This window comes from Callionymus lyra, chromosome 14 (genome assembly GCF_982586985.1).
Source record: "Callionymus lyra chromosome 14, fCalLyr1.hap1.1, whole genome shotgun sequence".
Classification (NCBI taxonomy): Eukaryota; Metazoa; Chordata; class Actinopteri; order Syngnathiformes; family Callionymidae; genus Callionymus; species Callionymus lyra.
Window position 1 is genome coordinate 7,906,685 of NC_141831.1, and position 15,317 is coordinate 7,922,001.

Genomic DNA, 15,317 nt, shown 5'->3' on the forward strand with positions numbered 1-15,317 from the left:
AATATAAGTATAATTATTTTAAAATCAGTAGTAAGATTAGTAATATAATTAGTAGTAGAAGTATTAGAATTAGTAGTAATAGTAGTAGAAGAAAATGTAAGTCTTGGATCGACAGTAGAACTTTATTCATTTCTACATTTGTTCTCCTTAAAGGTACATGGATCGTAAAAGACTACAACTATGTGTGAAAGATCAGGTCAGTTTATCAGCAACAAAGTGATGAAACGTCAGTCATGTGTCCATCAGTCACGAGGCTTTAAACTTGTCATGAGACGACAACGGAAAATTAGTTTCCGTTCCTTTCACTGTGTGACACTTTCAGCCTCTTTTATCTGACATTCTTCGTCACGAGGGTGACGACAGGAACACAAATGAGGACCTGAACAAAGTATTTCACATAGTACACATTCATATAGTAATATATACAAGTTATATTCTTGAAAAATATATATTTTATTCTTTATTTTTACATGTTAGCTCCTTTTATATTCACTTTATATATATACAGTATATATATATATATACACTGTGTATATACATATGTATATATATGTATATGTATGTATGTTTTGATTGTTAATGAAACTTTGATAGTAAAAAAAATATACGCTACCTACCCCAAGCTAGCATTAGCGATAGCATGCTACTATTCAAATAGTTACTTTTCTGTTCTCTAGTACATTTAAGTGCTGTATTTATATACATTTTACCATAACTAACTTTATTTATTTAATTACAACTGTTGGTAGCTTTTTAACTTAGCATTTCTTCAATCTTATTTAAACTACGCAAAAAGAAATCCCCTCAGAAATAAATCTGTAATATTACTATCATTTTTATTAGGAATGTTGAAATGTCTGTCTCTTTTAAAACTCTGTAATTTAACAAAATAGTACAATTTAATTGCAGCTAGCAATGCTATCAGCTAGCTAAGCTATCAAGTACAGCATTCAGTTTCAAACTTCCTTCAGTTTACAGCTATTTATAGTTTTTATCACACATTATACTCTAATAAAAAATGAATAAACAAAGTAAAGCATCAAAGAAATTATTTAAAATTAATTTGTATTTAAAATAAAAAATCTCTGCTACCTACCCCAAGCTAACACTAGCGATAGCATGCTACTATTCAAAAAGTTACCTTTCTGTTCTCTAGTACATTTAAGTGCTGTATTTATATACATTTTACCATAACTAACTTTATTTCCAACTGTTTCCCTTAAAATAGGTCAGAATCCTGTGCAAATTTACAATGTAAGTCGATAGTTCTGCACATTTTTGCGAGCTAGTTACTCTTTAGCTCATTGTTGCTAACAGAAGAAAAATAATAATTTGCATTATGAAAAAGTTCCATCAATTTTTATCAACTACATTATTTACTGTATTATCTTTTCTTTCATCGTGGATTACATTTTCTAATATTTCACAATTTTAAAAACAATAACTGACAATTATTTATTTCCAATATTTATGTTTACTATCATTACTTTTAATCTCCGCTCTCTTGGGAATGTCTCTGTTTTTTTTTACTGAGATTCAGTGGTTGATCTAAGGACCAATAGAAATTGTAAAAAGGAAGTTTAACTGTCACGTTCACTTCCTTTTTTGGGGGAACATTTAATTGGAGCTAGCAATGCTATCAGCTAGCTAAGCTAGCAAGTACAGCATTCCGTTTCAAACTATCTTCAGTTTACAGCTATTTATATTTTTGATGACACATTATACTCCAATTAACATAAAGTAAAGCATCAAGGAAATTATTTTAAATATATATGCATTTAAATTAATAATTTCAACCAGGTTTTACCAATTAGTTAAGTGCTAATTTGTAAATAAACAATAATCTCAAGACTTAAAAGTGTATGAATTATATCTACAATGACATGGAAACACACGTTATTTTATTCCCAACAATGGAATTTATAGTTTTTAATTAATAGCAAAGGATGATAAAATACACGTTGAAAGTAAAGTTTTTTCAGAGCAATAACACTGAGAGTGAAGAAGAAGTAGTAGTAGGAGTAGAAGTAGTAGAATTAGTAGTAGAAGTATTAGAAGTAGTAGTAGAAGTAGTAGTAGAATTAGTAGTAGAAGTATTAGAAGTAGTAGTAGAATTATTATTAGAATTATAAGAAAGCAGAAGTAGAAGTAGTGGTAGAAGAATAAGTAGTAGAAGTTGAAGTAGTTGTAGAATCAGAAGTAGAAGAATTAGTAGTAGCAGTAGTGGGAGTAGAATTAGAATAAGTAGTTGAAGTAGTAGTAGAAGTATAATTGGTAAAATGAGTAGTAAGATTAGTAGTAGAAGTATTAGAATTAGTAGTAGAATTAGAAGTAGTAGAGTAGAAATAGTTTAAGAATTATTATTAGAATTATAAGAAAGTAGAAGTAGAAGTAGTAGTGGAAGAATAAGTAGTACAAGTTGAAGTAGTTGTAGAATTAGAAGTAGAAGAATTAGTAGTAGTAGTAGTGGGAGTAGTATTCAAATAAGTAGTAGTAGAAGTAGAATAAGAAGTAAAGTAGTATAAGAATTGGTAGTATAAGTAGAAGTATTGCAGCTAGCAATGCTATCAGCTAGCTAAGCTAGCAAGTACATAAAACATAAAGTAAAGCATGAAGGAAATTATTTTAGATATATATGTATTTAAAAATAATCATTTAAACCAGGTTTAACCAATTAGTTAATTTGTAAATAAACAATAATCTCAAGACTTAAAAGTGTATGAATTATATCTGCAATGACATGGAAACACACATTATTTAATTCCTAACAATGGAATCTATAGTTTTAAATGAATGTCAGGGATGATAAAATACACGTTGAAAGGAAAGTTTTGTTCAGAGCACTAACACTGAGAGTCAAGAATAAGATGTAGTAGTAGAAGAAGTACTAGTAGTGGGAGTAGAAGAAGTAGTAGAAGTATTAGAATTAGTAGTAGAAGTAGTAGTAGAATTAGAAGTAGTAGAGTAGAAGTACTTTAAGAATTATCATTAGCATTATAAGAAAGTAGAAGTAGGGTAGAAGAATAAGTAGTAGAAGTTGAAGTAGTTGTAGAATTAGAAGTAGAAGAATTAGTAGTAGTAGTAGTGGGAGTAGTATTAGAATAAGTAGTAGAAGTAGTAGTAGAATTAGAAGTAGTAGAAGTAGAATAAGAAGTAAAGTAGTATAAGAATTGGTAGTAGAAGTAGAAGTATTGGTAGTATTGCAGCTAGCAATGCTATCAGCTAGCTAAGTTAGCAAGTACATAAAACATAAAATAAAGCATAAAGGAAATTATTTTATATATACTGTATATGTATTTAAAAATAATCATTTAAACCAAGTTTAACAAATGAGTTAATTTGTAAATAAACAATAATCTCAAGACTTGAAAGTGTATGAATTATATCTACAATGACATGGAAACACACGTTATTTAATTCCTAACAATGGAATCTATAGTTTTAAATGAATCTCAGGGATGATAAAATACACGTTGAAAGGAAAGTTTTGTTCAGAGCACTAACACTGAGAGTCAAGAATAAGATGTAGTAGTAGAAGAAGTACTAGTAGTGGGAGTAGAAGAAGTAGTAGAAGTATTAGAATTAGTAGTAGAAGTAGTAGTAGAATTAGAAGTAGTAGAGTAGAAGTACTTTAAGAATTATCATTAGCATTATCAGAAAGTAGAAGTAGAAGTAGTGGTAGAAGAATAAGTAGTAGAAGTTGAAGTAGTTGTAGAATTAGAAGTAGAAGAATTAGTAGTAGTAGTAGTGGGAGTACTATTAGAATAAGTAGTAGAAGTAGTAGTAGAATTAGAAGTAGTAGAAGTAGAATAAGAAGTAAAGTAGTATAAGAATTGGTAGTAGAAGTAGAAGTATTGGTAGTATTGCAGCTAGCAATGCTATCAGCTAGCTAAGTTAGCAAGTACATAAAACATAAAATAAAGCATAAAGGAAATTATTTTATATATACTGTATATGTATTTAAAAACAATCATTTAAACCAAGATTTTTTTTAACAAATGAGTTAATTTGTAAATAAACAATAATCTCAAGACTTAAAAGTGTATGAATTATATCTACAATGACATGGAAACACACGTTATTTAATTCCCAACAATGGAATCTATAGTTTTAATTAATCGCAGGGATGATAAAACACTCGTTGAAAGGAAAGTTTTGTTCAGAGCACTAACACTGAGAGTCAAGATTAAGATGTAGTAGTAGAAGAAGTACTAGTAGTGGGAGTAGAAGAAGTAGTAGAAGTATTAGAATTAGTAGTAGAAGTATTAGTAGAATTAGAAGTAGTAGAGTAGAAGTACTTTAAGAATTATCATTAGCATTATAAGAAAGTAGAAGTAGAAGTAGTGGTAGAAGAATAAGTAGTAGAAGTTGAAGTAGTTGTAGAATTAGAAGTAGAATAATTAGTAGTAGTAGTAGTGGGAGTAGTATTAGAATAAGTAGTAGAAGTAGTTGTAGAATTAGAAGTAGTAGAAGTAGAATAAGAAGTAAAGTAGTATAAGAATTGGTAGTAGAAGTAGAAGTATTGGTAGTATTGCAGCTAGCAATGCTATCAGCTAGCTAAGTTAGCAAGTACATAAAACATAAAATAAAGCATAAAGGAAATTATTTTATATATACTGTATATGTATTTAAAAACAATCATTTAAACCAAGTTTAACAAATGAGTTAATTTGTAAAAAAAAAATAATCTCAAGACTTAAAAGTGTATGAATTATATCTACAATGACATGGAAACACACGTTATTTAATTCCCAACAATGGAATCTATAGTTTTAATTAATCGCAGGGATGATAAAACACTCGTTGAAAGGAAAGTTTTGTTCAGAGCACTAACACTGAGAGTCAAGAATAAGATGTAGTAGTAGAAGAAGTACTAGTAGTGGGAGTAGAAGAAGTAGTAGAAGTATTAGAATTAGTAGTAGAAGTAGTAGTATAATTAGAAGTAGTAGAAGTAGAATAAGAAGTAAAGTAGTATAAGAATTGGTAGTAGAAGTAGAAGTATTGGTAGTATTGCAGCTAGCGATGCTATCAGCTAGCTAAGTTAGCAAGTACATAAAACATAAAATAAAGCATAAAGGAAATTATTTTATATATACTGTATATGTATTTAAAAACAATCATTTAAACCAAGTTTAACAAATGAGTTAATTTGTAAATAAACAATAATCACAAGACTTAAAAGTGTATGAATTATATCTACAATGACATGGAAACACACGTTATTTAATTCCTAACAATGGAATCTATAGTTTTAATTAATCGCAGGGATGATAAAACACTCGTTGAAAGGAAAGTTTTGTTCAGAGCATAACTCTGAGTGCTTCTGGTCGATGATCGACTGCAGTCACGCCCACATCACCAGCTTGTAAAAAGCTCTCAGCGACTCCCCCTCGATTAGCAACACTCGGAACCAACTCCCTTCCTCGCCAGTCCGGAGCCAGCATATGGAGATGGAGGACCACATGGAGAGCCAGAAGAGACGCGGCATCAGCAAGGAAGACCTGATCTGTGAGTTCTTCTCCTTCTGTCTCTGGTCCACGAGCACACATTGTTGGTTCAGCTGTGTTTGACTTTCTGTAACAACACTTCCAGGAAGCTCACCTGTGCAGGTAGGACGTTATGTAAGTTCAGTGTGTCGCCGTGGCGACCGGGGTTAATGTGTGAGACAGCATGTGACCATTTGTGTCGTATCAACAACAGATGTCTTATCAACAACAGATAAGACATTTTGTGTTGTTCAAAATCCTGTTATCATGTGACACAGTGCTAACAATAACACGGTAATAACAGTGAAATCTGAATCATGAAGAGACTTTTCAACGGATCTTTCATTTCTGTTGATGGGAACTGAGAAATCAGTGAAACAGGAAGTTGTTTGTGGTGTATTATAGAGACTTCCTGTGTATGTGTGTGTGTGTGTGTGTGCGTGTGGGTGTGTGTGTGTATGACGTTCGCACAAATGTTTGACATGATTATTCAATGGAAAATATGAACTTAAATTATTTTATTATTATTATTATTATATTACAATTTCCAGAAACACATTTACAATTTCCAGAAAAGCATTTACAATTTCCAGAAACATAGTAACAATTCCAAAAAACATTTACAATTTCCAGAAAGACATTTACAATTTCCAGAAAAACATTTACAATTTCCAGAAACACATCTACAATTTCCAGATTTATTTTTTACAATTTCTAGAAAAACATGTACTTTTTCTAGAAACACATTTACAATTTCCAAAAACAAATTTACAATTTCCAGAAACAAATTTACAATTTCCAGAAACACATTTACAATTTCCAGAAACACATCTACAATTTCAAGATTTTTTTTTTTACAATTTCTAGAAAAACATGTACTTTTTCTAGAAACACATTTACAATTTCCAAAACCAAATTTACAATTTCCAGAAACAAATTTACAATTTCCAGAAACACATTTACAATTTCCAGAAACACATTTACAATTTCCAGAAACACATATACAATTTTCGGAAAGTTCATTTAAAATTTCCAGAAAAACATTTACAATTTCCAGAAAAACGTTTACAATTTCCAGAAAAACATTTACAATTTCCAGAAAAACATTTACAATTTCCCGAAAAACATTTACAATTTCCAGAAACACATTTACAATTTCCAGAAAAACATTTACAATTTCCAGAAACACATAAACAATTTCCAGAAGCACATTTACAATTTCCAGAAACAAATTTACAATTTCCAGAAAAACATTTACAATTTCCGGAAAGTTCATTTAAAATTTTCAGAAAAACGTTTACAATTTCCAGAAAAACATTTACAATTTCCAGAAAAACATTTACAATTTCCAGAAACACATTTACAATTTCCAGAAAAACATTTACAATTTCCCGAAAACAGTTTACAATTTCCAGAAAAACATTTACAATTTCCAGAAACACATATACAATTTCCAGAAACACATATACAATTTCCAGAAAAAGTTTACAATTTCCAGAAAAACATTTACAATTTCCAGAAACACATATACAATTTCCAGAAACACATATACAATTTCCAGAAAAAGTTTACAATTTCCAGAAAAACATTTACAATTTCCAGAAACACATATACAATTTCCAGAAACACATATACAATTTCCAGAAAAAGTTTACAATTTCCAGAAAAACATTTACAATTTCCAGAAACACATATACAATTTCCAGAAACACATATACAATTTCCAGAAACACATATACAATTTCCAGAAAAAGTTTACAATTTCCAGAAAAACATTTACAATTTCCAGAAACACATATACAATTTCCAGAAACACATATACAATTTCCAGAAAAAGTTGACAATTTCCAGAAAAACATTTACAATTTCCAGAAACACATATACAATTTCCAGAAAAAGTTGACAATTTCCAGAAAAACATTTACAATTTCCAGAAACACATATACAATTTCCAGAAACACGTATACAATTTCCAGAAAAAGTTTACAATTTCCAGAAAAACATTTACGATTTCACAATGTGTGTGTGTGTGTGTGTGTGTGTGTGTGTGTGTGTGTGTGTGTGTGTGTGTGTGTGTGTGTGTGTGACGTTCGCACAAAGGTTTGACGCGATTATTCATTGGAAAATGTAAACTTTAATTAAACGTGACATGATGTTGTTATTGTTCGTGTTATAAATGACTTTTTCTTTTTTGTTTTGTTCCGGCCCGACACGGATCATGTTGCGAGAGTAAACATGAGTGCGAGCCTCATGAGGCTCTCATTACACACTTGATCAACACTAAACACTCGGATATTTATTTTTCCACCTGCTGTAATGAATCCTCCGACATCACGACAGGTGCCCGATATGAACTCTGAGGAATAAAGTCCCCTTAAGCAGTAATTACTTAGTAATAGTGATAAGTACTTAGTAATAAAATGTCAATATGAAGAAAACAAATGAATTGTATGAAGCAAAACACAAGTAAAATAGAAGTAAATTATCAGTTAAATACAATTTCTACATTGTTTTTTTTTATTTATATATTTAGTTTATTGATAAAATACACGAAAAAACATATATTGTTAAAAGAAATATAAATTCCGGATTGGTAACTGACATAACACTAATAAAACTAAATAGAAGTAAATATTATTAATTTGAAATGAATATTTTGTAATAAAACAATTTATTTTTAGAGGATTAACATCAAATTACAGAAGAAAATCTTAACACACGTTAAGAAACTAATGGAATTTTAATTAAATAAAGCTTATTTCTTTTAAATAATTTATTTATATATTTAGTTTATTGATAAAACTACATGGAGAAATATATTGTTATGAGAAATATCAACTGAGGACAGGTGTTTAAGATGTCAAAAAATGCAAGTTTAAGTAGTTTTTTTTATTGCATAAACAATTTTCAATTTATATATATTTTTATATATATATATATATATATATATTTTTTTTTAACAAATCTATCTGCAAAAAAGTTGTTAATCCCAAAAAGATGTAATGATCTATTAATTGATATACTTTTAACAAAACATTTTTCAGCCATACTTCTTATACGATGTCTGTAAGAAAAAACTAAGGCGACAAAATGACATTTAGTTCAGTTTAAAGATGAATCTAACCTAACACGAAAAAACAAAACCATTATTTTTTTCTAAGCATATGATTGTTTTATAAAGTATTACGTTAATAATTCAAATTACAATTGTAAAGAAGAGCATTTTATCTTTATTTGACTTTATTTTATTGTTATAAAAAATATAGCAAGGTTTGTTTCTGCACGTAGCTTTGCTAGCTGCTACTAGCATAGCATAGAAACTTGAGTGACACGGCATTGGTGATATTTTTTACTTGTTTTTCTCTTCAAAAACGACTATTATAGCTTTTTTCCTTGGTTTTTGTACTTCATAACATTAAGTTATGAAGTACAATTATTCTTCCACTTTATGTGAATCAATCAAAACATTTCATTATCTAGCTGCACTATTGCTAGCGTTAGCATGCTAATGCTAATGGTTAAGACAAGTACGGCACTACTTGGTTCAACTTTTCACGACTAAAATGCACTAAACACTATATTTGAATAATATAGTTGATAAAACTTCCACACAAATACAATTTTTATTTTTAAAAAAGCAACAAAAAAGATCAGATATCGACTGTTAGCATCTGGTCTGTGTCTCTGCAGCCGAGCGGACCGGGTCCCTGGGAGTCTGCGGATGGGTCATCGTCATAATGTCTGGTATCTTTACATTCCTGCTCTTCCCATTCACCCTCTGGTTCTGCTTTAAGGTGAATAAACACAAATATTTGTGTTTTTACGAAATAAGCATTTTTTTTTGTCTTTGGCTTCAGATCGTCCAGGAGTACGAACGCGCCGTCATTTTCAGGCTCGGACGCATCACTGACCGGAAGGCCAAAGGACCAGGTACGTGATGGAGATCACAGGATCGTGTCCGGTGGCCTGGAAGTGCTGAACACATTTACAAACTCTGAAACTAACATTTCCTGAAACAAATGTATAAATGTTGAAAAAAACGTCAAAACACATTTACAATTTCCAGAAACAAATGTTCAATTTCCAGAAAAACATTTACAATTCCCAGAAACAAATTTACAATCTCAAGAAACAAATTTTGATTTTCCAAAGACAAATTTAAAATGTCCTGAAACAAATCTACAATTTCCAAAAACACATTTACAATTTCCAGAAGCACATTTACAATTTCCAGAAAGATAATTTACAATTTCCAGAAACACATTTACAATTTCCAGAAACAAATTTACAATTTCCAGAAACACATTTACAATTTCCAGAAAAATATTTACAATTTCCAGAAAAACATTTACAATTTCCAGAAACACATTTACAATTTCCAGAAAGATAATTTACAATTTCCAGAAACACATTTACAATTTCCAGAAACAAATTTACAATTTCCAGAAACACATTTACAATTTCCAGAAAAATATTTACAATTTCCAGAAAAACATTTACAATTTCCAGAAACACATTTACAATTTCCAGAAAGATAATTTACAATTTCCAGAAACACATTTACAATTTCCAGAAACACATTTACAATTTCCAGAAAAATATTTACAATTTCCAGAAAAAACATTTACAATTTCCAGAAACAAATTTACAATTTCCAGAAAAACATTTACAATTTCCTGAAACACATTTACAATTTCCAGAAACAAATTTACAATTTCCAGAAAAACATTTACAATTTCCAGAAACAAATTTACAATTTCCAGAAGCACATTTACAATTTCCAGAAAGATCATTTACAATTTCCAGAAACACATTTACAATTTCCAGAAAAACATTTACAATTTCCAGAAACAAATTTACAATTTCCAGAAGCACATTTACAATTTCCAGAAAAATATTTACAATTTCCAGAAAAATATTTACAATTTCCAGAAGCACATTTACAATTTCCAGAAACACATTTACAATTTCCAGAAAAATATTTACAATTTCCAGAAAAATATTTACAATTTCCAGAAGCGCATTTACAATTTCCAGAAACACATTTACAATTTCCAGAAAAATATTTACAATTTCCAGAAGCACATTTACAATTTCCAGAAGCACATTTACAATTTCCAGAAAGATAATTTACAATTTCCAGAAACACATTTACAATTTCCAGAAACAAATTTACAATTTCCAGAAACACATTTACAATTTCCAGAAACATATTTACAATTTCCAGAAAAACATTTACAATTTCCAGAAAAACATTTACAATTTCCTGAAACACATTTACAATTTCCAGAAACAAATTTACAATTTCCAGAAAAACATTTACAATTTCCAGAAACAAATTTACAATTTCCAGAAGCACATTTACAATTTCCAGAAAGATAATTTACAATTTCCAGAAACACATTTACAATTTCCAGAAAAACATTTACAATTTCCAGAAACAAATTTACAATTTCCAGAAGCACATTTACAATTTCCAGAAGCACATTTACAATTTCCAGAAAAATATTTACAATTTCCAGAAAAATATTTACAATTTCCAGAAGCACATTTACAATTTCCAGAAACACATTTACAATTTCCAGAAAAATATTTACAATTTCCAGAAAAATATTTACAATTTCCAGAAGCACATTTACAATTTCCAGAAACACATTTACAATTTCCAGAAAAAGATTTACAATTTCCAGAAGCACATTTACAATTTCCAGAAGCACATTTACAATTTCCAGAAAGATAATTTACAATTTCCAGAAACACATTTACAATTTCCAGAAACAAATTTACAATTTCCAGAAACACATTTACAATTTCCAGAAACATATTTACAATTTCCAGAAAAACATTTACAATTTCCAGAAAAACATTTACAATTTCCTGAAACAAGTTTACAATGTCCTGAAAAAGTTAAACTCTGCCATAATGTCATATTTGTTTCATGAAATTGTTAATATTATCTGTACATTTGTTTTAGGAAATTGTAAGTTTGAGAGTTTGTACTTTCTTTAAAGTACATTCAAAATTTCTTTCAGGAAATTTAAATTGTTTGCACTGGGCCACCGTAGACATGAGTAGTCAAGCATAAACACAGAGAGCCCTGTCTTATCTGTTCTGTCAAGGTGACCCAAAGGCCCAAAAACAAATGTGTTTATGCTATCCCTTGTATAGTCCTCAACATGTGTGTGATCTCCACAGGAATCTTCTTCGTCCTGCCGTGCACCGACACCTTCATCAAAGTGGATCTGAGAACAATTTCGTTCGACATTCCTCCCCAGGAGGTGAGAAAACTTCATTCTCAGAGTACTTGTACCTCCTGTGGGTCCTAAATCTCACGTTCCACGTACAGATACTGACCAAAGACTCGGTGACCGTCAGCGTGGACGGAGTCGTCTACTTCCGGGTCAGCGACCCCATCGCTTCGGTCGCCAACGTGTCAAACGCCGACTTCGCCACTCGCCTGCTCGCCCAGACCACGCTTCGCAATGTGCTTGGAACCAAGAGCCTGGCGGAGCTGCTGTCCGACCGCGAGAGCATCGCCCACAGCATGCAGGTGACAATCATAGTTTATAGTGACTATTTATAAGGTATATACATTTATATATGGTATATACATTTATATATGGTATATACATTTATATAAGGTATATGCATTTATATATGGTAAATACATTTATATATGGTGTATACATTTATATATGGTATATACATTTACATATGGTATAAACATTTATATATGTATATGCATATATATATATACGGTATATACATTTATATACGTATAAACATTTATATATGGTATATACATTTATATATGGTATAAACATTTATATATGTATATGCATATATATATACGGTATATACATTTATATACGGTATAAACATTTATATGTGGTATATACATTTATATATGGTATTTACATTTATATACGGTATATACATTTATATACGGTATACACATTTATATATGTTATATACATTTACATATGGTATAAACATTTATATATGTATATGCATATATATACGGTATATACATTTATATACAGTACGGTATAAACATTTATATATGGTGTATACATTTATATATGGTATTTACATTTATATACGGTATACACATTTATATATGTTATATATATTTAGATATGGTATATACATTTATATACAATATATACATTTATATATGGTATGCACATTTAAATATGATACATGAATTTATATATGGTATATACATTTATATATGGTATGCACATTTAAATATGATAAATGAATTTATATATCGTATATACATTAATATATGGTGTATACATTTATATATGTTACATGCATTTATATATCGTATATACATTAATATATGTTACATGCATTTATATATCGTATATACATTAATATATGGTGTATACATTTATATATGGTATGAACATTTATATATGGTGTATTCATTTATATATGGTATATACATTTATATATGGTATATACATTAATATATTGTGTATACATTTATATATGGTATGAACATTTATATATTGTGTATACATTTATATATGGTATGAACATTTATATATGGTAAATGCTTTTTTATATGGTATGAACATTTATATACGGTAAATGCATTTTTATATGGTATATACATTTATATATGGTATATACATTAATATATGGTGTATACATTTATATATGGTATATATATTTATATATGGTACATGCATTTATATATGATGTAAACATTTATATATGGTATATACATTTATATATGTATATAATTATATAAATACAATGAATATTGAGAGGATTTAAAGTAAATGATGTTTCTGTGGCTCACAGTCCAGCCTGGACGAGGCGACGGACGACTGGGGCATCAAAGTGGAACGAGTGGAGATAAAAGACGTGAAGCTGCCGTTTCAACTGCAGAGGGCGATGGCTGCCGAGGCCGAGGCGTCGCGAGAGGCTCGAGCGAAGGTCAGATCCTAGTTCGGTGACTTGATGGACTTCCTCTCCTTTATCTTTATTTAGTATCACAAAACTGTATTGCATTGTTGTCCACTCTATTGTTTTGAGAAGGAGATAGAAGGTAAGTAAGTAAGAGTTGATCCTGAAACTGTAAGCCAGTGAAGAGTTTTAAGGATCAGGAGAAATGTGAGTTCTTCTACTAGAGCGGCTCAGAATTCCGGCTGCAGAGTTTTGAATCAATTGCAGACGAGAAGTCTCTCCTTATGTTTTTTTTAACGTCATCATTCATTTTCTTTCTTTTTTTTACTTCTCTCTTAATTATTAAAGAATTAGTTTAATTTGGTTCTTAAATCATTCTTTTAAAAGGTTTTTTAACAAAAATCTTGAATTTTGTTTTGCAAAATATTACATTTGAATTCTGGACTTCACATTTTTTGCTTGAAATTTCTAAATTAAGGTTTAAAAGCTACATTTTTGGGTGTTTATTTTACTTCAAAATTATTTTTCACGTTATTTTGACATCTCTGAATTTTTTAAAATTAATCTTTTGTTTTAATTTTAATTAAACACCTTATTTACAGAATATTTATATATATATATATTTATATATATTATTATATTATTAATATTTAATATTTATTTGCAAATATTCAAATGATAATTATAATTATATATATATATATATATATATAATATATTTTTTCAATGTCATAATTAAGTTTAAGTTTTTTTTTTACTTCTCTCTGAATTAATTGTTTTTATTTAATCTTTCATTAAAGTAGTAGTAATAGTAAAACAAAAAAAATAAAATACAAATACAAATACAATTTGTACTTGTATATAAATATTAAAACCCAATTTCAATATTTTTTTTCGTAACGACGTTTATAATTAGAAAATACTCAATATAAATGTTTTAGTAGGTTTGATTATTTGAGTTTATCATACAAGATAAAGAGAGGATTTCCCACAATGCATCGTAATTGACAGCTGTCTCCTCCCGCAGGTGATCGCGGCCGAGGGTGAGATGAACGCGTCTCGAGCTCTGAAGGAAGCGTCGCTGGTCATCGCAGAATCTCCGTCAGCACTTCAGCTTCGGTACCTGCAGACTCTGAGCACCATCGCCGCCGAGAAGAATTCCACCATCATCTTCCCGCTGCCCATGGACATGATCTCGCACTTCATGAGGAAGTGAACGCACCACGAAGACGAGTCTTAAGAGAATAAAAGATTGTTTTACTTGTGATTGTATTTTGTCTCAGTGAGATTATTAAACTGTTGAACTCACCGTCATCGGTTTTTACTTGTGACACGTGAACGCATCACTGTAGTTTACAAACTGTCTTGAACTAGTCATTACTGTTTTTTTTATGACACTTGAACGCATCACTGTAGGTTACAAACTGTCTTGAACTCATCATTTCTATTCTAATGACACTTGAACGCATCACTGTAGGTTACAAACTGTCTTGAACTCATCATTTATATTCTAATGACACTTGAACGCAACACTGTAGGTTACAAACTGTCTTGAACTCATCATTTCTATTTTAATGACACTTGAACGCATCACTGTAGTTTACAAACTGTCTTGAACTCATCATTACTGTTTTTTTTATGACACTTGAACGCATCACTGTAGGTTACAAACTGTCTTGAACTCATCATTTCTATTCTAATGACACTTGAACGCATCACTGTAGGTTACAAACTGTCTTGAACTCATCATTTCTATTCTAATGACACTTGAACGCAACACTGTAGGTTACAAACTGTCTTGAACTCATCATTTCTATTTTAATGACACTTGAACGCATCACTGTAGTTTACAAACTGTCTTGAACTCGTCATTACTGTTTTTTTTATGACACTTGAACGCATCACTGT

General features: G+C 29.8%; 1 protein-coding gene across 1 annotated transcript; it reads left to right on the forward strand.

The window, feature by feature from the left end:
• The first annotated feature begins 5,384 nt into the window (after positions 1-5,384).
• Positions 5,385-14,718, forward strand: stoml3b (stomatin (EPB72)-like 3b). The gene is made up of 7 exons (XM_087807077.1): positions 5,385-5,508; positions 9,177-9,280; positions 9,344-9,416; positions 11,682-11,764; positions 11,833-12,036; positions 13,305-13,439; positions 14,437-14,718. Exons 1-7 carry the CDS (start codon positions 5,445-5,447, stop codon positions 14,623-14,625), a joined length of 852 nt encoding a protein of 283 aa, XP_087663203.1. The 5' UTR covers positions 5,385-5,444; the 3' UTR covers positions 14,626-14,718.
• The last annotated feature ends 599 nt before the right edge of the window (positions 14,719-15,317 follow it).

What these genes read in the sequence shown, in the direction of transcription:
- stoml3b (XM_087807077.1), top strand. Translation starts at nt 5,445, where the DNA reads ATGGAGATGGAGGACCACATGGAGAGCCAGAAGAGACGCGGCATCAGC. An exon ending in CCGGAAGGCCAAAGGACCAG is followed by an intron (nt 9,417 to 11,681) that starts GTACGTGATGGA and finishes TGATCTCCACAG; the next exon opens with GAATCTTCTTCGTCCTGCCG. An exon ending in CGCGAGAGGCTCGAGCGAAG is followed by an intron (nt 13,440 to 14,436) that starts GTCAGATCCTAG and finishes CTCCTCCCGCAG; the next exon opens with GTGATCGCGGCCGAGGGTGA.